Source organism: Lucilia cuprina, chromosome 4 (genome assembly GCF_022045245.1).
Source record: "Lucilia cuprina isolate Lc7/37 chromosome 4, ASM2204524v1, whole genome shotgun sequence".
In the NCBI taxonomy this organism is placed as follows: Eukaryota; Metazoa; Arthropoda; class Insecta; order Diptera; family Calliphoridae; genus Lucilia; species Lucilia cuprina.
Window position 1 is genome coordinate 33,180,242 of NC_060952.1, and position 22,023 is coordinate 33,202,264.

The window sequence follows — 22,023 nt, forward strand, 5'->3', positions numbered from 1 at the left end:
ACTATAGACTAGACTATAGACTAGACTATAGACTAGACTATAGACTAGACTATAGACTAGACTATAGACTAGACTATCGACTAGGCTATAGACTAGATTATAGACTAGATTATAGACTATACTATAGACTATACTATAGACTAAACTTTAAAATAGATTATATTCTAGACTATAGACTAGATTATAGACTAGACTAAACTGTACTTTGTGGTCTGTATTGCCGAATAAATTAATCAGGACTATGGACTAGAGTAAACTAATCTGGTTTACAAATTGGTGATCTCCGGTGGTAAGTGGTGTGTGCTGTAGTCTGGAAGGCCGTTTTGATTACCACCTAACCAACTGGTTAAAGAGCGCACTGGCCCGGCAGAGGCTCGGGTACAAGTGTACGAATTTGATGAAAACATCTTTCATTCAAACAGATTAGACACGATTATGTAAAATATAATCTATCTAAACTATAGTTAGAAATAGATTCTGTTCTACCGACTAAATTATTTTCAGTACTATAGACTATAGTAAACTAAATGGATTACAAGTTGGACTTGACCATGGTCTAAAATAAAAAGCTCTTCAATAATTTTAACTATGTATTAATAATCACTACAATGGTTGAAAACATAAATTTTAGATGGTGTGTCTATATCCGTCTGTTTGCATGTTGAAACCACAAAAATCTTAAAAAAAATTTGTAGATGTATATTTTTTTATTTAAAATATTTTGCACATAGATTTATTATACAGAGAATAAATAAAAACTACTTGCGTTTTTTTTTTTAATAAACTATTGCCTATATAAATTACGTTTAAAATGTGCAAATTAAGGCAAAATAAAAAAAATTATAAAAAAAACAGGATAACGAAATAAAAATTAAAACAATACTTACATATTTTTAAGCAAATTATAAGTTAATTAAACATCTAAAAGTAATGAGAGAAAACAAAAATATGTAGAAATAAGCCACAGCAGCAATCACAAAAACTCCCAAATTGTCTGTAAGTAAGGCCCGATTACAGTGCACAGTGTAGTGTAGAGTGTAATTAGCGCGAATTTTTAGATAATTATTATATAGTACATGTATTAACTAGATTTGTTTACAACTATTAAACGTAGTAGTTTGCGTAAATTTGTGACTGACCAATAATAAAGACATCATTGTTAGTTGTTGTATTGTTTAGAGCAAGAGATAAAGAGAGACAAATTTAACGGGACGCCCAAGAGATTATTACACATCATCAAATAAACCACGTGGTGGTTCAATTCGATTTGAGGTTTCCTCTTCATCATCAAATTCCAAACGATAATGATTTGTCGACGATGAACCCTTAAAGGCAACTTGAGCTTGTGTACTAACACCAAAACGTTCATTAATTTCATCCGACAATGAACGAGGCAGAGTGTCATAGTGTAAATTATCGCCATGACGTATTAAATCATCTGAGGGTATATGCGTTGTAGGCCGTTGTATACCCGCTGCTGTCGTTGAAGTACTTTGACCATTGTGTGAGCTTAAATTACGATACTTGTTTATGTAATCATTTGTTGTTATGGCATCACTTCTAGGAAATTCCCTGCGTCGATTCATGGCTTCTTCGGCTCTTTGTCGACGCCTTCTTTCACGTGCTATTAGATCTTTGCCCTCTTGTACCAATTCAGTAGCTATGGTTTCGTTTTGCAAGAATTGCTGGAAACCCAAGGCATTTAAAGCCCTTGAACCCAAACTGAACCATGTGGCCAAGCAAAACGCCAACATGCACATGGGAAAATAAATATTAAAACCATTTGAGATAATGCCTATAACATCCATATGTCCCATGATACGTGTGTAGTAGGTTTCCATGATGCGTTCCTTAATAATGTGCGAGTCCATGTGTATGAGACCTAGAAAGTTTAAGCACATGGGCGGCGTAAGGCGACACAATAACATACCGCTAAATATTAAACTATGTTCATTAGTTTGATGATGTGGTGCCAAATAGTAGAGATTTAAAAAACGTATACGCAATATGGTGGAATAGGTGCAGTAGAAGAGATAACACAAAACTATCATGGAAAAAACTTCGATGGTAAAGAAATCATAACTGTGTTTAGCCACAATAATGACATTGGCAAATATCGAAAGCACCGGACTACGTTGGAAAAATGTCAATTCACTCCAAACTACCATGCCGGACATAAAAGCAGTTAGAACACAGAGGGCCTTTAAAACGGGAGCCCGTATCACACACGACCAATACCAGTGAAGTGTAGGAGAATAAAACAATCTAGCCATTTGAGATCTGGGCTGGGGAAATTCCGATTTAAATCTCCTTTCCACCGAATGCATATTTTTGGCTACATCTTCTAATTGGAAAACTGTCTCTACTTGTACACTCCAGAGAGCCTCGGTACGTTGTAGTGTTTGCAAGGATTTTATAACTTGTCTATGTATACGAACTAATGCCTTCTCCGATGGTACTATTGTCGATGTACCACCACCATTACCACCTCGTGAATAATTACGTGCTGCCCTTTCCTGCAATTCAATGGGCACTTTGCGTAAAATTGTCTCTACACATGGTCGTAACTCATGGTTGTTAGGCACCGATCTGCTAATGCCTTGTAAAGATTCTAAAACATCATCAACGTTTTCTTCAGCCTCTGCTTTATCAGCACTTAGTTTAGCTGCCTTAAAGTAGGCATATTGTAGGGTAAAACCCGGTTTAGCATTATTCCATAAAGAACGCGGTACTTCAACAAGGGCATAACCTGAAAGAAAAATATGAAAATATTAAGATAATTAACTGTTTATCAGAAATAGAAAATTTATAGAAAAAGTAAGTTTACAATAAAAATCCAAACAAAAATATTCTAAGAACTAGAACAGAACTAGAACAGAACTAGAACAGAACTAGAACAGAACTAGAACCGAACTAGAACAGAACTAGAACAGAACCAAAACAGAATTAGATCAGAACTAGAACAGAACTAGAACAGAACTAGAACATAACTAGAACATAACTAGAACATAACTAGAACAGAACTAGAGCAGAACTAGAACATAACTAGAACAGAACTAAAACAGAATTAGAACAGAACTAGAACCGAACTAGAACAGAACTAGAACAGAACCAAAACAGAATTAGATCAGAACTAGAACAGAACTAGAACAGAACTAGAACATAACTAGAACATAACTAGAACATAACTAGAACATAACTAGAACAGAACTAGAGCAGAACTAGAACATAACTAGAACAGAACTAAAACAGAATTAGATCAGAACTAGAACAGAACTAAAACAGAATTAGATCAGAACTAGAACAGAACTAGAACAGAACTAGAACAGAACTAGAACAGAACTAGAATAGAACTAGAACAGAACTAGAACAGAAATAGAACAGAACTAGAACAGAACTAGAACTAGAACTAGAACAGAACTAGAACAGAACTAGAATAGAACTAGAACAGAACTAGAACAGAACTAGAACAGAACTAGAACAGAACTAGAACAGAACTAGAACAGAACTAGAACAGAACTAGAACAGAACTAGAACAGAACTAGAACAGAACTAGAACAGAACTAGAACAGAACTAGAACAGAACTAGAACAGAACTAGAACAGAGCTAGAACAGAACTAGAACAGACATAGAACAGAACTAGAACAGAGCTAGAACTGAACTAGAACAGAACTAGAACAGAACTAGAACAGAACTAGAACAGAATTAGAACAGAACTAGAACAGAACTATAACAGACAAAATTTCGGTTAAAATTTTAAAATTTCGATTAAAATAGAAGTACAGAATATGTTGATAGATCGATAGAGAAATTTTACTTAGAAAACTGATCAATCGAATAATTGATCCCATTTAAAAAAACCATCGACATACACTAAAATTTGTTAAGTCATCTTACTTACCCAGCAAAAGTACAAGCAAAAATAAACCCCAAGTATTCGAAGCCGAAGATGCAATGGCCTTTAGCTTTTGCCAATCTAAAGAAACACCTTTAGCTGCTATATAAATGAGTAAAATGCCACATATAAATAAATAAGAACCATAATAAATGGCATTCTCAATCAAGGCAGACTTTAATTTGCCCTTAATGGTAAAGTCGCCCGCTTTGAGATATGATTGCATTAGTGGCATAATTAACCAGGTTAGAAATTGTGAAGTCCAATAGATAATACGCCATAAATTGGGAAATACTGACTCTGGTATCATACCCCAAGGTTGTTGACACTCGGAATGTAAACGTAAAGAGCTGACAACCTCAGATGAATCATTTGATGTATTTAGTGATGAAGTTGTCGCCGATAAGGGAGCGGTAGTTATTGATGTTTTGTTATGCTCTTGCAAGCATTGGCGATAAAGAGTCTGTAAAGAAGAACAAAGGATATGTGTAATATGAATCATCTTTTATAATATAAAAGTAGTTTGATAACTAACCGATGTTACATCTAGAGGTATGGTAAATACGATTAAAAATGAAAAACACCAGGCCGTTAGAACGGATAGGGTTACAATTATATGCTGTCTGGGTATGTTTCCGTAACGGTAGAGTGAGAAACCAGCTAAACATAAGGCCAAACATATGGACAAAGGCAGCAAATAGGCCATTTTTGCAAAATATTTCTAAATTGTGTTGTGTTTTATTAAACTTCTATGTTGTGTGTTTGGTGCAAAGAATAGTGATTATTGTTGGTAATCTAGGTGTAGTATGGTGTTTTTGTTGTTGCTGCTTGTGTTAATTAATAGTTTTCTTAGTTCTTTTTAGTTGTGTTACTGCCCCGTAAACGTTTTTCTTGCAATTGTTTTGCGGTATCACGTTGCATTTCTTCCAAACGCTCCAGCGCTTGAGATTTCAAGGGCATCAAATGGGGTTTGCAGAAGATCAACTCCGTTTTATGTTCAAAATATAATTTGCCCGTTGTGGGTTCAATTAATTCAATTTTTTCTTTTTCGTGTAAATCGATTATTTTATTGATTTCTATTTTTGCATTTGAAGTGGCCTTTGCCGTCATAATCGTATGGCAAAAAGCTCAGCAGCAATTAAATCTGGCGTCAAGTTGACTCTTTATTAGTAGTTGATGTTTTTGTTTTTTTATTTGAAAAACAGATTTTGCCACACCACCAACTCCTCCTAATTATTATTGTTTTGTTGTTGTTATTTATACCTACTATTGTTGTTTGTTGCTAAACAATTGTAGTTGTTGTAGTTATTTGTGGGGGGTGTATTTTTTCATTGATTAATTTTTTTATTTGTTAAATTTTAAACATTATTATCGTTTTCACTTCAAGTTGTTTTGAGTTCTTATAGATAATTAAGTTTTTTGTTTATTTTATAATTTATTTGATTTTATTACACTGGAGCAAAATAAAAAATCACAAATTTTCCGAAAATACGTCTCTCATATGCAGTGTTGCCAGCTGATTTTTTCCAGAAATCTCTGCGCTTATGAGCTAATATGTAAAAATAAGTATTTTAACAGACGGGTATCACTAAATCGAGTCTTTATGGATAGCTTAGGAAATATGTTACATATATGAGTATATATTTAATGGGTTGTAGAAATTATAAACAAATTTCTAAAGTTAAACATAAAAACAAATTATTCTTACAATTTTTAAGATAGAAATAGAAAAAAGCATGTTTTTAATTGCTACAAAAAATATTGAAATTATAAAATCACTAGTTTTTAAAAATCCCTAGAAAAAGTGACAAATCCCTATACTTGGCATCATTGTTCATACATATGTGTCACGTCAAGAAAACAGCGCTGATGCTAAAATTTCGACGGCGGCTTAAAATTATCTAAGGGCAGCTAAGTTTTTAATTTAACATTTTTCAACGATATTATAAACAAACGAGATTAAAAGTTTTTTTTTCAGTTTTAGTTTTATTAACATAAAAGTATTTTCAAAATTTTTATACATTTTTTATTTAAATTGTAACGTTCAATAAAACTTCAAAAAGTAAAATTTTGAAAAAATTTTATTTTCTCCAAATACATATATACAAAAGCTTCTTGTTATGAAATATAAAACACAGGGTGGTACAAGATGTGTGCATTTTTTTAATAGGCAGAATTAATGTAAGATGTTAGCATTAGTTCAGCTGTTATGTTAAATTACACTAGATACAAATATTTCCCAGAAAGCTAAGATGTCAAACTCCCTATATAAAAAATAGTAAATAAACTTATACTATAACCATATTAAATACATCTAAACTGTTGACATTTTTTGTACACGACAATATTACCCAGTTTTAATTTATTTATTATAATAATATCTATTATTTTTACGGTGCAACACAATTATTTTAACAAATGGAGACGGCATTAATGGAATTAGAAAGATGTAAGTGCAAAATATAATGTTTAAAATACAGAAATATTAATATTACATTTTTAATTAGGCCGTACAAGTGGTGATGGTATGGAACAAGAAGATCTGCAAGAGAAAGTAGATCAAACACAAATAGCACAAGACACAAATAAGGTCATCATTGAGGATACAAAGCAAAGTTCGCAAAACAAAAAAGAATCATTGAGGGAAGGAGAACAGAGCAAGCAGCAGCTTACTAGAAAAATATCAAATGGCGCTGGTACGAACAAAACAAATCAGGGTTTACCATTGCCTGGTTTGCATACATTATATCGACGTCCGGAATGCATTACACGTAGTTTAAAACCTGTCTTACCGAAAGGTGAATTAATAATGATGAAACCACGCTTAGTAGATCCCATAAACTCTTTGCCAGAGCATAAAAAGAATAAGCCGCCTAAATTTATACCCTACGAACCATATACGGGTGCTGTAAATCCCATAGTGCCCAAACAGAAAAGTGGTATGGCGACACCCAGAACCACCTTGATTACAAAATCTAATCGTAATAATTTAGATATTGGCATATTGGTAAACCAAATGTCATCACTAAGAACACAAGAACTACAGGATGTGGGTGTAGATAATAAATCTAATGAAACTGAAACACAGAGCGATGGGGATGTTAAACAAAATATCCAAGAATTGGTCGATTTAAAAGAAGAATTAAGAAAAATTAAAGAAGAACGTGACTACTTTCAAGGACAATTTAAATTTCAAACACAAGTTAATGCAGAACTTAAGAATTTACTAGTAGCATCGGTGGGAGAAGATTTGCTTACACGAGTCAATGTACTAACCGAGGATAAATTACAATTGGCCAGAGCTTTACTCGATACCGCCAACAACTTAACTACCCACACCGAACAAATTGAATTTTTGGCGGGACAGTGTGAAGTCTGGCGTTCTAAATTTCTGGCCAGTAGTGTTATGGTAGAGGAATTAGCTCGCTGGAAAGCTGATCTTACACAAAAAAATCAAATGCTTAATGAATCGACGAAAAGACTTTTGCATACAACACACCAATTACGACAAATGCAGTTGGACATGTTGAAAAATTTGAAATTTTTGGCAAAAATACGTTACTTAAATTTACCAGCTACCGATGTTGTTACATTAGCCGCTGAGAATTTAAATATACTACAACAAATGGTTTTACATTCGGGTGTAGGTATGCCTGATGGTGATATTAGCATATCCTCTGCTTCAACATCACCACTCTGTGATTCTGAAAAATATGCTGTACAAGCTTTAGAATTTATTAGTCAACCTTTAATGGCAACTGATGATGCAATTAAGGCATTGTTTGGCCAGGCTCAAAGACCCTATGCCACACAAATGTCAGCCAATTCCACTTCAGCCACTGATTTGGAAAATGTTAATACAACATTAAAGGAAAATTAGATACATATTTCATAATGACTTTTATTATTATATTCTATGTATAATTTTAATCATCAGTAATATTTTATATTCCCTAATTATAGTTTTCAAAATAAAGCAATATATATAATTATTATAACAAAAATATTTGCAGTAGTTTATAAACTTTAAGCGTTTACATTTATTTCACATCATTTCTTAACAGTCTCATACAGTTCTACACGTCTTTGGGAGAATACGGGAATTTGTTCACGTACTTTTTCGACCACAGAGAAATCTGAAAGTAAAACATTTTAAGATAGAAACAAACTATTGTATTTAAAATTTCAAACATCCTCGACCATATTCCTACAAAAATTTTAGATATCATTTGACTGATACTACTATAGGGACTCTTCCCTTAACTTTGTTGGTAATTAATTGTACATTAATAATATTCCAAAACTTACCAATATCAGCAATTACAGTTTCTTCTCCTTCCTTGGCACTCTTAAGAACCTTAGCCCAAGGATCAATTACCATGGAGTGACCATAAGCTACATATTCGGCTGTTTCATCACGAGCAGGTGAAGTGGTAACAACATATAATTGGTTATCATTAGCTCTAGAACGTTGCAATAATTCCCAATGTAAAGGTCCGGTTGTCATATTAAATGCAGCAGGATAAATCAACATTTCACAGCCTATAAAGGTAATTTTTTATTAAAACATATTTACTACATGATGATTACCTTGTTACTCAATAACTTACCAGCTTTTCTATAAATTTTAGCCATTTCCTCAAAACGTATATCATAACAAATACCAATACCGATCTTATGACCATCAACCTCTATAATAGTAAACTCCTGTCCTGGAGATAATGTTTCAGACTCTTTAAAACGTATGCCACCCTTGACATCAATATCGAATAAATGCATTTTACGATGTTTAGCCAATAATTTACCCTCCGGCGACCAAATGGTGCAGGTATTGTAGATTTTATCGTTCCCACCTATTTCCGGTATAGTACCACCCACTATATACACACCCAACTCCTTGGCCAATTGCGATAATTGTCGAGAGGTTTCACCGCTTGGTATTGTTTCGGCATATTCACGGAAATATTTTGTGCCATAAGGACAATTAAAACATTCGGGCAAGGTAATTAAACGTGGTTGATGCTGTTGTACAGCTTCACGTATCTTAGAAGAAGCATTATTTAAACTTGCTAATTTGTCCTTAGAACCTTTTAGTTGCAATAGTGCTAAACGCATGACTGCAGAGAAATGGTAGAAAATGCGTGTTAACAAAACAAACAAAAAATTCCGTTTGATCACAAACGTATTGCTGTTGATCAAATTATCAACTTACTTTTGCTCATTTTTTTGTGTGTGTTTGAAGTTATTATACTATTATTATCTTTAATGGTTTTATTATAATAAAACTTATTAAATAACAAAAAAAGTGATAGGTTACAACAACAAAATAGAAAATAATTCTGATTTGCAAAAACAGAAATGATTAGAAGATTTAAAAAACAAAAACAAATAAAACATAACAAAAACACAGGGTTGATTTTTTAAGTATTAAATTATTTTTGACGTTTATCAACACTAAATTTTGTATTGTTAATTTCCGTTTACCACTAAATAGATTTATAAAAGTTTTCCAACATAATTCAGGACTGAGTTTAAGGACGCTCAGGCTTGTGTTTATTGCCAAGCTTGCGACAGACAAATGTTCTACTCCATATAACAGTTTTCAAGTAGTTCATTGTTTACTTTCTTCTTAAATATGTAACTCATTTGAAGTTATGTTGCATTACATTGGTAGAGATCAAGAGGGTTTATCATTGCCTGGTTTACATACATTATATCGACGTCCGGAATGCATTACACATAGTTTAAAACCTGTCTTATAGAAAGGTAAATTAATAATGTATATAGACGGAATAATCCGTCTAAATTTATACCCTACGAGCCGTATACGGCAGCTGTAAAACAAATAGTGCCAAAACAGAAAATTGTACTCGCCGACACCCAGAACGTAATCGTAACAAAATCTAACGTAATAATTAGATAATGATATTTTTACCTAAATAAAAGAGTACTTTTTCGTGAATTAAGTTTAAAAAATGTTCCGTATTTAAATCTACATATATATCACAGATAAAACTCAAACGATTCAAATCTACAATCATTTATTCCAGAAAAATTGTGCTTTAAAAAAGGTACCAAACAATTTACTCGAATTTGGTCCTATATAGACCTTAGTACTCGAATTCCAAAATAATAAACCAATAGCTTATTTTGTGTGAGTAAATAGACTACTTTTTGAAATTTTATAAAAGTTTGACTAAAATTAAATTTCCCGTTTTTTACCTTTTTGGTACTTTTTCCCAGTGAAATAGCAAAAATTTTATTACAATAATATTATTACAGAGATAGTCCGTAATTTAATAGGAATAATTCAATAAAACGAAAAAGTTTTCTTAATGTGCTAAAAAAGTACCATAAATACAGTTTTGTCCCTTTTATACCCAAAAAGGACTGAATTTGAAAAAAGTACGAAACAGGTGTCTCATAATTTTGGGAGATATATCCAAAATATTTAGAAAAATTTAATTATGTTAATTAGTTCAGAAGTTATAAAGGGCCAAAAAAAGGTACCAAAATCACCTTTGTTACACATTTTTACCCCTTAAAAGTACGAATTTCAAAAAAGTACCAGGCACCCATCTGCTCATTTTAAGAATAGATACAGGTGCATTCTTGTATCACTAATATTGTGTAAGATAATTAAGAAAACCAGTTTTACCTGTTTTTCCCTTTTTACCCGTAAATGTTCAAATTTCCAAAAATCCCTCCTTAGTGGAAATACATAACCAAAAACACATCTACTGTCAAAATTTCATGATTCTAGGTTCAGCCGTTTGGGCTGTGCGATGGTGAATCAGTCAGTCAGTAACGCTACTCTTTTTTTATATATATAGAAGATAAAATTTAAACATTAATATTTATTTAAAATACATTTATTGCATTAATACATTTGATTCTTAAACAATATAAGACTAACTATCATAGAGTTACAAAAAAAATAAAGGTTTTATTATACACACACGAAAAAAGCATACATAATATATTCTATTAATGAAATCAGTTCTTTCTTTCAAATAAAACGGGAAAGGGTTTGTCTTTAGGTGCCTGCAACCAATTGTCTTCCGAATATTTAACATTATTTTCAGTCTCTATAACATGGAAAGTATAAGCATGACGGCTTTTATTCGAACGATTAGGTTCGCTCTTATGGACAACATTGCCATGAATGATAATACAAGTGCCTGAAAAAAGAGAAAATAAGTTTTCTTAAAACAAACTGAAGGTTTAAAGGAAATCTAAATAAATACCTTTACTACATTGTATGGGAGTGAAACTAGATTGTGGATAAAATGGTGCAGCACTATCGAAAATCATTAATTCCTTGGAGTTTTTATCGGGATTACGAATATATCTGCGGTGAACACCACTTTTGTGGGAACCTTTAATGAATTGCAAACAACCATTTTGTAGAGTGCAATCCTCTAAGGCAATCCAAAAACCTATAGCCGAATTTGGTTCCGTATATAAAAACCAGGAATCCTGATGGGGTATAACTTCACCACCAATACTGGGATTTTTATAAATATACATGCTTTGACAAATGGCCGGACGATTGAAGTTCAACTGCCAGCAAATCTCCTTAACACGATTACTAAAGCTGATCTTATTGAAGACGGGATGTTCAACATGCAAAGCATGACCCACTTTATTTAAGGCCACTGTTGGATCTACCAATAGTTCACCTTTGTCGCCAACAGCACCATCTTCAAAGAAGTATCTTACTTTGTCACCCGACTCCATAAAGTATTCATCTTTACTTTGAACATCTTGATTTTCGGTGGTATTGAAAATCTTACGATTGGCTTGGGGAGCTTCCATGCATAGTGCACGGCCAGATTTGAAGAGTTCATCGACCTCTTCGTTTGTTAAGAAATCCTCGATGATAATGTAACCATTTTCATTAATCTAAAAAATAAATTTATTTGTAAAAATTATCAATATTTTTTAAATAGAATACAAAGTCGTTTCGTCAATTATGGTCAAAATCTAGCGTTAATCAATTTTAAGGACTCGATGTCACAAAAAGTTGATGTGATGGAGAATTTCTTAGGTCAGATTCGGAAAATATCACGTCATATATGGGAATTCCTTGATACAAAAACTGAATTTAAGCTGAACTAGAACTAAACTGAACTCAAAGAAATGAACTAAAACTGAACTAGAACTGAACTAGATCTAAACTGGAACTGAACTAGAACTTAACTAGAACTGAACTAGAACTGAACTGGAAATGAACTAGAACTGAAATAGAACTAAACTAGAACAAAACTAGAACAAAACTAGAACTGAACTTGAACTAAACTAAACTAGAACTAAACTAGAACTGAACTAGAACTTAACTAGAACTGGACTAGAACTGAACTAGATCTGAACTAGAACTGAACTGGAAATGAACTAGAACTGAACTAGAACTAAACTAGAACTAAACCAGAACTGAACTAGAACTGAACTAGAACTGAACTAGAACTGGACTAGAACTGAACTAGAACTAAACTAGAACTGAACTAGAACTGAACTAGAACTGAACTAGAACTGTACTAGAACTGAACTAGAACTGAACTAGAACTGAACTAGAACTGAACTAGAACTGAACTGGAACTGAACTAGAACTGAACTAGAACTGAACTAGAACTGAACTAGAACTGAACTAGAACTGAACTAGAACTGAACTAGAACTGAACTAGAATTGAACTAGAACTGAACTAGAACTGAACTAGAACTGAACTAGAACTGAACTAGAACTGAACTAGAACTGAACTAGAACTGAACTAGAACTGAACTAGAACTGAACTAGAACTGAACTAGAACTGAACTAGAACTGAACTAGAACTGAACTAGAACTGAACTAGAACTATAACTAAACTATAACTGAACTATAACTAAACTATAACTGAGCTAGAACCGAACTAGAGCTGAACTAGAACTGAACTGGAACTGAACTGGAACTGAACTGAACTGGAACTGAATTGGAACTGAACTGGAACAGAACTAGAACTGAACTAGAACTGAACAAGAACTTGTTCAGTTCTGAACTAGAACTGAACAAGAACTTGTTCAGTTCTGAACTAGAACTGAACAAGAACTTGTTCAGTTCTGAACTAGAACTGAACTAGAACTCAACTAGAACTGAACTAGACCTGATCTAGAACTGAAGTAGAACTGAACTAGAACTGAACTAGAACTGAACTAGAACTGAACTAGAACTGAACTAGAACTGAACTAGAACTGAACTAGAACTGAACTAGAACTGAACTAGAACTGAACTAGAACTGAATTAGAACTGAACTTGTTGCAGTTGAACATTCAAAATACTCATATTAAAAAAAGCAATCATTAAGCAATCTTCATAACCAACATGGGAATTCCTTGATACACTGGACTGAATAAATAAAAAAAATATTATTTAATAGTATTAATTTGCAATTTAAAATTGTAACAAGTGCATGTTAAGCTTATCTCTATTAATTGAGTATTATTTAAGTTTAAGTGTTCATTTAATAGGAACTAGGGTATTAGGTCTTGTAGAATCTCGGGCGTGTGTCAATTTACATAAATATTAATATTAATTATAAATATGTATGTAACAATACGATAAGTGTGCTTAAGTGTACTATTCTCGTATATGGTCTGACAGATCCTATGCATTACACTACCCACATTTACATACATACATATGCATCTAAGTTGATTTTATTCTTTATAAAAATTTTGTGATAACATTTGATTTTTTTTTCTTTTTTTGTCATGATAGACAGTTTGTCACTCAGAGTAGCGTCGTACAAAGTTCTCATTATAGCTTTGCGTTGCATAAATTGTTCAGTGATTGTGGAAAATTTTTAAAGATTTCATATTTATGCATTATTTTATTTTAATTTTTACTAGAAACGCAATAAAATATTTTCCATGTATGTAAATAAAAAATTTCAAAGATGTTAATTGCCAGTTGAATACAATAGTTTTGGACAGAATTTTGTAAATCTTCAAGGTTTTTTCATTGTTTTTAAGAAGTGAAAGTTTTCCTTTGTTAGCACTATAACATATATTTTTAAAGAATTAACAATTAACTAATGAATGATCAAAACTATTTATTAATGTCGTGAAAAATAAAACTCAGATACATATGGAACTGAGCTGGAACTAGAACTGAACTAAAACTGAACTAGAACTGAACTAAAACTGAACAAGAAATGAACTAAAACTGAACTAGAACTGAACTAGAACAGAACTAGAACAGAACTGAACTAGAACTGAACTAAAACTGAACTAAAACTGAACTAGAACTAGAACAGAACTAGAACTGAACTAGAACTGAACTAGAACTGAACTAGAACTAGAACTGAACTAGAACTGAACTAGAACTGAACTAGAACTGAACTAGAACTGAACTAGAACTGAACTAGAACTGAACTAGAACTAGAACTGAACTAGAACTAGAACTGAACTAGAACTGAACTAGAACTGAACTAGAACTGAACTAGAACTGAACTAGAACTGAACTAGAACTGAACTAGAACTGAACTAGAACTGAACTAGAACTGAACTAGAACTGAACTAGAACTGAACTAGAACTGAACTAGAACTGAACAAGAACTGAACTAGAACTGAACAAGAAATGAACTAGAACTGAAACAGAACTGAACTAGAACTAAACAAGAACTCAACTAGAACTGAACTGCAATTAAACTAGAACTATACTAGAACGAAACTAGATCTAAACTAGAACTTAACTGTAGCCGAATTAGAACAGAACTAGTTCTAAACTATCCTCTAATTTAAAAGTAAAGTTAATTGCATATTTCGTATTGTTTTCAATATTAGTCTGATGCCCCAACACTGTTACAATATTCAAATCTCATTTAGCCTAATAACAAGTCCAAAATTAAAGCCGTTATATAAATGCGATTTAAAAACATATTAATGATTAGTTTTGATAATCATTTCCGCTTCCTTAATACAGCAAACACATCTGTTGACATTTGACGTAATACGGCGACGTATTAAATAGACATACAAACATGTATTTATAATTAATTTTCAAATTGTTTATGTGACCAGCATCGTCACTATATTTAATAGAATACAAATTTGCCATGATTTTTCGACGACACACTATCAGACTATTTATAAATTCAAAAGAAAACAAAAAAAATAAAATATCAAAACAATGAACAAAGTGTTTGAAATGTACAGACAAAATCATTAAGACATATTCAAATTAGAAAAAAAAGAACAGATTCATGAAAGCGAAAATTATACTATATAAGTATAACAACACAGAACAAAATCAAATGGCACATAATTTCACACAATTTGTGCATTTATACTCACGTAGATGCATGTGTGTGTGTATGTTAAAAATTTAGATAGATGAATGAATAATGTATGCACGATATTATGTGCTTGTTCAAATTGTCAAATTCGACACACAGTTTGTATCTAAATATAATTGAAATTCATCACATAAACATTTTTAGCAATAGAAATATACAATAAAGAATGAAAATCTTTGACTATAACAAGTCAAATACACCTGCAATTTGAAAATGCCAACGAAAAAAGAATCTTTTGAATTTTAAAGATCAAGCAATGACCATAATATTAACAAGTAAAATTTCTATATTCGGCTGTTCCGAATCTTATATACCCTTCACTAAGTATGTTTTAAAAATCAGTTTTTATTTATTTTGTATCTCTGCACACATATCACACATAACATACACACAAACAAATATAAACTGTAGCAGAAAGAAATATTAACCGTTGTACTTTAATACCACCGTCAAACTGTATTACCACCCTCAAACAAATATCAGCTGTATTACCAACATATTACTGCTTTATCTCCTTGTTCTTGTTATACCCACTTACCTTCGTTAGAACAGAACAGCATGCAAACATACAAAAAAATACACAGCTGAATAAAACCAAACACATCTCCACACGCACATGTACATCTTTATCTAATTCACAGTGTTGTTGTTGCTTTTTTAACAAAGCATGAAAAATGTGGGTTTTTTGATGAAATTTTCGGAGGTTGTCTCGGATTTTTGCTTATATCTTCGTTATTTATAGACCGATTTTTCTGATTTTAAATAGCGATATCGAAAGCATGTCTAACTGAATTATTGAAGATTCGGATCTCGCCGATATCTGGGGACCTCTAAAAACTGATTTCAACAGACAGACAGACGGACATGGCTTAATCGACTTCCACTACTTTATAGGATCGGAAAATTATATTATAGAAATTACAAACGGAATGACAAACTTATATATACCCTTCTCACGAAGGTGAAGGGTATAAAAACGAAAAGAGTAGTTTACATCACATAAAAGTGTTCTAGAATATGTTGAAATGTACCGAATTACAGGTGATTAGCTTGGGTACATATATACACCTGCACTTTTACGATAATTTATACATTTATTATTTTTGAAGGAAAAAGAAAGAAAAAAAACACTTTTACTTTTTGTCCATATCTACATTAACATTTATTTGTATATGTATGTATATACATTGTACAATGTACATACTTATAACTAGACTCACTCATATCAAGAAGCATAAATTTTAGTTTTAATTGTTTATTTAATTATTGTTTATTTTGCTCAACAGTACAGTGACCCGTTTTTTTTTTTTTTGTATTAATTTATACAGCAAAAAATTGTTTACACAACTATTTTATTTTTTTTATTAGGAATATACTCAAGTTCGCTTAGTGTGATTGTATCTCCGGTAATCTACTTATAAATTTACAACAAAAACTGATAACTTGTTAAAAAAACGTGTACAAAAAAAATATTTTGTATTATTATTTAATATGGTATAGTTTCATAATGATAGGTTTAAAACTACTTGCCGCTGTTTTTGCCTACAATAAAGGTGTTGGAGGTTATATTAGACATGTGCCTTTTACGTTACACATGTAACATTAGTTGAACTCGAGTTTTTTGTTATTAATTAGATGATTTTAACATACTTGAATTATTAACAATATACTATTAAACAATATTAGAACTGAAGAATAGAACTGAACTAGAACTGAACTAAAACTGAACTATAACTGATTTAGAACTGAACTAGAACGGAACTAGAACTGAAATGGAACTGAACTAGAACTGAAGTACTACTGAACTAGAACTGATTTAGAACTGAACTAGAACTGAGCTATAACTGAACTATAACTGAACTATAACTGAACTAGAACTGATCTAGAACTGAACTAGAACTGAACTAGAACTGAACTAGAACTGAACTAGAACTGAACTAGAACTGAACTAGAACTGAACTAGAACTGAAATAGAACTGATTTAGAACTGATTTAGAACTGAACTAGAACTGAAATAGAACTGATTTAGAACTGAACTAGAACTGAGCTAGAACTGAAATAGAAATGAAATAGAACTGAACTAGAACTGAAGTAGAACTGAATGAGAACTAAACGAGAACTGAACTAGAACTGAACTAGAACTGAACTAGACTGAACTAGAACTGAACTAGAACTGAACAAGAACTTAACTAGAACTGAACTAGAACTGAACTAGAACTGAACTTGGACTGAACTAGAACTGAACTAGAACTGAACTAGAACTGAACTAGAACTGAACTAGAACTGAACTAGATCTGAACTAGAACTGAACTAGAACTGAACTAGAACTGAACTAGAACTGAACTAGAACTGAACTAGAACTGAACTAGAACTGAACTAGAACTGAACTAGAACTGAACCAGAACTGAACTAGAACTGAACTAGAACTGAACTAGAACTGAACTAGAACTGAACTAGAACTGAACTAGAACTGAACTAGAACTGAACTAGAACTGAACTAGAACTGAACTAGAACTGTACTAAAATTGTGCTAAGTCCTGAACTAGAACTGAACTAAATTTGTGCTAAGTCCTGAAATTGATATTTACAATCAAACAAAAAGTAAATGTACCAAAATTAATTTGTAATAAAATCATCGTAGGGCATATTAATTATTCGACTTTTACCATGAGCGTATTGCTTCATTTATTTGCTTTCAATTTAATGCTAAAAAAGTTAGCATTACGTACATACAATATATTCATACGTTATACATTGTAATAAATAAAAAGTATTGTGATTAAGGTGTTTAAAGATCGAGGTCATCAAAAACAGCTTATTTATATAGACGGTTATTTAATTTATAGTTAATTTTATTAAAGGGGAGTTTACAAAAAAAAATTATAACAAAATAAATTAGATTTGAAAAGCGCAATATGTAACCTCAAATTGTATTATATTTGATTAAATTTAATAGTTTTTATTTTTATTTTTATTTTTTTTTTTTTTGTAACAAAAATTTGCAAATTTGTAATTATTGCAAATATATATTTAATATTTTTTAATTTGAATATTAATTAATTAATAATATAATGTGAAGATGATAATTAAAATTAACTCTCCTTTGTGTTTAAATTGTAGAACATATTTAAAAATATAAAATATAAATTTCATTTCAATTTCTCAGTACTCAGGATAAAAGCAATTAAAATGCAATTAAGAACTTTTCAAATTTTAGTCAAGCATTTTCGAATATTTTTCAAAATGTTTATAAATTAATGTTTAATTTAAACAAAAAAAGTGAAAAGACAAACAAAACACATTTTCAATTTTCAAAACTGAAATGCAAGTGTGTTGATTGAAATATTGTTTTTTTTTCCTAACATTTTCATTGAACTCCTCCACTTGGTGGTGATGATGATTCCTTGCTCTAATAATAAACATTATGACTATGGATGCCATAAGAAAAAAAAATGACTCGAAAACGTTTTCATTTTTTTAAAGGTGTAATTTGAAAAATTAAATAAAATAAGATAAAAATATACAAAAAATTAGTCGTGAAACTAAAATTAGATTTCTTAGTAAATTAAACAAAAAAAAAAAAAAAAAAAAACAATCACACCAAACTTTTAATTTATTTTTAAAAATTTGATTCAAATTTTGTTTATAAACACGATTGCAATATATACATATCTACATACCCCCCGGTCAGAAAAACTACATACAAAAATACATTATTTTAATGTTTAATGTTTTAATAAAATTTGTATAAAATAATAATATTTAACAAACCTCATCTAATAATGTGCTATGCATTTTAATTTATTTAATATTTTAATTTTATACACTTTATAACTTTATTTTATTAATTAATTTTATATTCAAAAATATGTTTATTATTTTTCACTTTACAATATATATTTTTTTTGTTTCTTTACAATTCTGTTGTGTTTCGCTTTTAGTTTAAAACTGAACTGATTACAATTTGGAAAATATTTAAAAAGTTCTCCCTCGCATTGTTGGTCTAATGAAATAGAAATCAAAATATAAACACACACAAACTGTCAGACAGACACATCGACATATTTAACACACATGCTCATTTCAACCGATATAAACAACAATCAAAACAAAACGATCGACCGTTCGACGATGTTGCCAGATGTTTAAACAATTTCAGTATATTCTATTAATTAAAAATATTCGGTTGATAAAAAATGTAGCAAAGTTTTGAAATTTTAAATTTATTACAGAGGACGTCCATGAAATATTGGTTTCTCGCAAAACTGATTTTTTTCTTGCACAAAAATATATACTTTTTTTCTTGCACAAAAATATATTCAGTTCTAGTTTAAATCTAGTATAGTTCTAGTTTAGTTCTAGTTCAGTTCTAGTTCAGTTCTAGTTCAGTTCTAGTTCCGTTCTAGTTCAGTTCTAGTTCAGTTCTAGTTCAGTTCTAGTTCATTTCTAGTTCAGTTCTAATTCAGTTCTAGTTCAGTTCTAGTTCAGTTCTAGTTCAGTTTTAGTTCAGTTCTAGTTCAGTTCTAGTTCAGTTCTAGTTCAGTTCTAGTTCAGTTCTAGTTCAGTTCTAGTTCAGTTCTAGTTCAGTTCTAGGTCTAGTTCAGTTCTAGTTCTAGGTCTAGTTCAGTTCTAGTTCAGTTCTAGTTCAGTTCTTTTTCGTTTGCATCAGTTTAACGGAAACTTAAATTTAAATATTTCTGGCAACACTAAAATGTTTAGCATTATAAGCACCCAGACTAATGAGTGGGAAACAAAACAGTTTTCGTTAAAAAATTTAACATATGGACTTTCTGTGTATGATATTATACATATGTTGGAATTTTTGTACGAACACATACCTCAACATTTTCTTAAATTTGAAAAATAGATGTAATGGTTTTTCCTTGATATATGTAAAAATATACACATGCTCTGTTAATTAACATAGAAGCAGGAGTTTCACATACATATAACTTAAATTGGTTTTTAAAATACATATATAATGCTATACTTTGTTTAACTCGGCGGATAACAATTTAATATTAAATTAGTTTCTTTTCGTTACTTACGGACTTACATGTAATGTATTCTAAAGAGGTGAGGTTAATTTAAATATTTTTAATAATATTGTACGTGATTTTCTATTCATGTTTATTAATTTAGAAAATTTAAGAGACCTCACGAAAATTGTGCTTTTGTATTTATAAAAAAATTGTCACATAATCGTTGCTTTTAAATTAGGACATATCAGCTTTTAAATTAAATTAATATTTACCCTTCCAATTTCTTAAGAATTCTGACCAATCTGCATCGAAGATTTATTCGATTAACATATTTGGACATACCGAGATTCTTATTAAAGATCTTAGACGAGATGTTTGTAAGTATGATTTTTGATTGCTTTCCAAAATCAGAAGATTTTAAATGGGAGGCGCGGCTGACCTATGTGACGCACTCATACATATCGCTTAAATTTTTGTATAATTAAAATTTATTAGAAACGTCTATTTTTTTGTTTTTGCAAGATAACAGAGATTTCAATAATATACAAAACAAAAATTATTGAAATTTACGAATAGATGACATCAAGTAATTTTGTTTTTTAATTATGTCTTGTGATTTAAGCTGTAAAATTTCCTTAATTGGTATTTTATAATATTTAAATTATTAATTATTTTCCCATTTAATTTGGATGATGAAATGCTAGAATACAAAATTCTCATCTTTGCACATTTAATTGTTTATTAAACTTATCTTTTGCAGAATGAAAACATGAAGTGTGGCACATAATTTTCTTAGTTTTTAAAGATAAGTTTCAGACACATTAAGACACATGTATTTTGAAATGTTTGAAAAAAATCATATAAGTTTTAATATCAATGTTACCCAATAGTTTTAAAGGTGGTAATGTGGCAATTTTTATAAATACTATATGGTGCAGTCTTTATTTACCAGATAACAATGTCAGTTTTTCTTTACTTCCTGTTTATGTTCAGTTCTAGTTTGGTTCTAGTTAAGTTCTAGTTCAGTTCTACTTAAGTTCTAGTTCAGTTCTAGTTTGGTTCTATTTCGGTTCTAGTTCGGTTCTAGTTCAGTTCTAGTTCAGTTCAGTTCTAGTTCAGTTCTAGTTCAGTTCTAGTTCAGTTCTAGTTCAGTTCTAGTTCAGTTCTAGTTCATTCAGTTCTAGTTCAGTTCTAGTTCAGTTCTAGTTCAGTTCTAGTTCAGTTCTAGTTCAGTTCTAGTTCAGTTCTAGTTCAGTTCTAGTTCAGTTCTAGTTCAGTTCTAGTTCAGTTCTAGTTCAGTTCTAGTTCAGTTCTAGTTCAGTTCTAGTTCAGTTCTAGTTCAGTTCTAGTTCAGTTCTAGTTCAGTTCTAGTTCAGTTCTAGTTCAGTTCTAGTTCAGTTCTAGTTCAGTTCTAGTTCAGTTCTAGTTCAGTTCTAGTTCAGTTCTAGTTCAGTTCTAGTTCAGTTCTAGTTCAGTTCTAGTTCAGTTCTAGTTCAGTTCTAGTTCAGTTCTAGTTCAGTTCTAGTTCAGTTCTAGTTCAGTTCTAGTTCAGTTCTAGTTCAGTTCTAGTTTAGTTCTAGTTCAGTTCTAGTTCAGTTCTAGTTCAGTTCTAGTTCAGTTCTAGTTCAGTTCTAGTTCAGTTCTAGTTCAGTTCTAGTTCAGTTCTAGTTCAGTTCTAGTTCAGTTCTAGTTCAGTTCTAGTTCAGTTCTAGTTCTAGTTCAGTTCAGTTCTAGTTCAGTTCTAGTTCAGTTCTAGTTCAGTTCTAGTTCAGTTCTAGTTCAGTTCTAGTTCAGTTCAAGTTCAGTTCTAGTTCA

At 31.1% G+C, this 22,023-nt stretch overlaps 5 protein-coding genes across 5 annotated transcripts; 1 reads left to right on the forward strand and 4 right to left on the reverse strand.

Annotated features, from left to right (window-relative positions):
• Window positions 1-676: 676 nt before the first annotated feature.
• On the reverse strand, window positions 677-4,611 carry LOC111678856 (LMBR1 domain-containing protein 2 homolog). Its single transcript, XM_023440287.2, has 3 exons — window positions 4,432-4,611; window positions 3,903-4,359; window positions 677-2,749 (listed from the first exon to the last, which is right to left on the reverse strand). Exons 1-3 carry the CDS (start codon window positions 4,600-4,602, stop codon window positions 1,227-1,229), a joined length of 2,151 nt encoding a protein of 716 aa, XP_023296055.2. The 5' UTR covers window positions 4,603-4,611; the 3' UTR covers window positions 677-1,226.
• Window positions 4,612-4,736: 125 nt separating this feature from the next.
• On the reverse strand, window positions 4,737-5,442 carry LOC111678857 (BBSome-interacting protein 1). Its single transcript, XM_023440288.2, has one exon. It carries the CDS (start codon window positions 5,004-5,006, stop codon window positions 4,746-4,748), a length of 261 nt encoding a protein of 86 aa, XP_023296056.2. The 5' UTR covers window positions 5,007-5,442; the 3' UTR covers window positions 4,737-4,745.
• A 742-nt stretch (window positions 5,443-6,184) lies between these two features.
• Window positions 6,185-7,914, forward strand: LOC111678861. Its single transcript, XM_023440292.2, has 2 exons — window positions 6,185-6,345; window positions 6,404-7,914. The coding sequence occupies exons 1-2, from the start codon at window positions 6,315-6,317 to the stop codon at window positions 7,774-7,776; spliced, it is 1,404 nt and encodes a 467-aa protein (XP_023296060.2). The 5' UTR covers window positions 6,185-6,314; the 3' UTR covers window positions 7,777-7,914.
• LOC111678863 (omega-amidase NIT2) lies at window positions 7,903-9,255 on the reverse strand. The gene is made up of 4 exons (XM_023440294.2): window positions 9,109-9,255; window positions 8,507-9,013; window positions 8,205-8,438; window positions 7,903-8,032 (listed from the first exon to the last, which is right to left on the reverse strand). Exons 1-4 carry the CDS (start codon window positions 9,116-9,118, stop codon window positions 7,947-7,949), a joined length of 837 nt encoding a protein of 278 aa, XP_023296062.2. The 5' UTR covers window positions 9,119-9,255; the 3' UTR covers window positions 7,903-7,946.
• A 1,483-nt stretch (window positions 9,256-10,738) lies between these two features.
• Window positions 10,739-19,182, reverse strand: LOC111678870 (phytanoyl-CoA dioxygenase domain-containing protein 1). The gene is made up of 3 exons (XM_023440302.2): window positions 18,998-19,182; window positions 11,144-11,801; window positions 10,739-11,077 (listed from the first exon to the last, which is right to left on the reverse strand). Exons 1-3 carry the CDS (start codon window positions 19,019-19,021, stop codon window positions 10,893-10,895), a joined length of 867 nt encoding a protein of 288 aa, XP_023296070.2. The 5' UTR covers window positions 19,022-19,182; the 3' UTR covers window positions 10,739-10,892.
• Window positions 19,183-22,023: the final 2,841 nt, after the last annotated feature.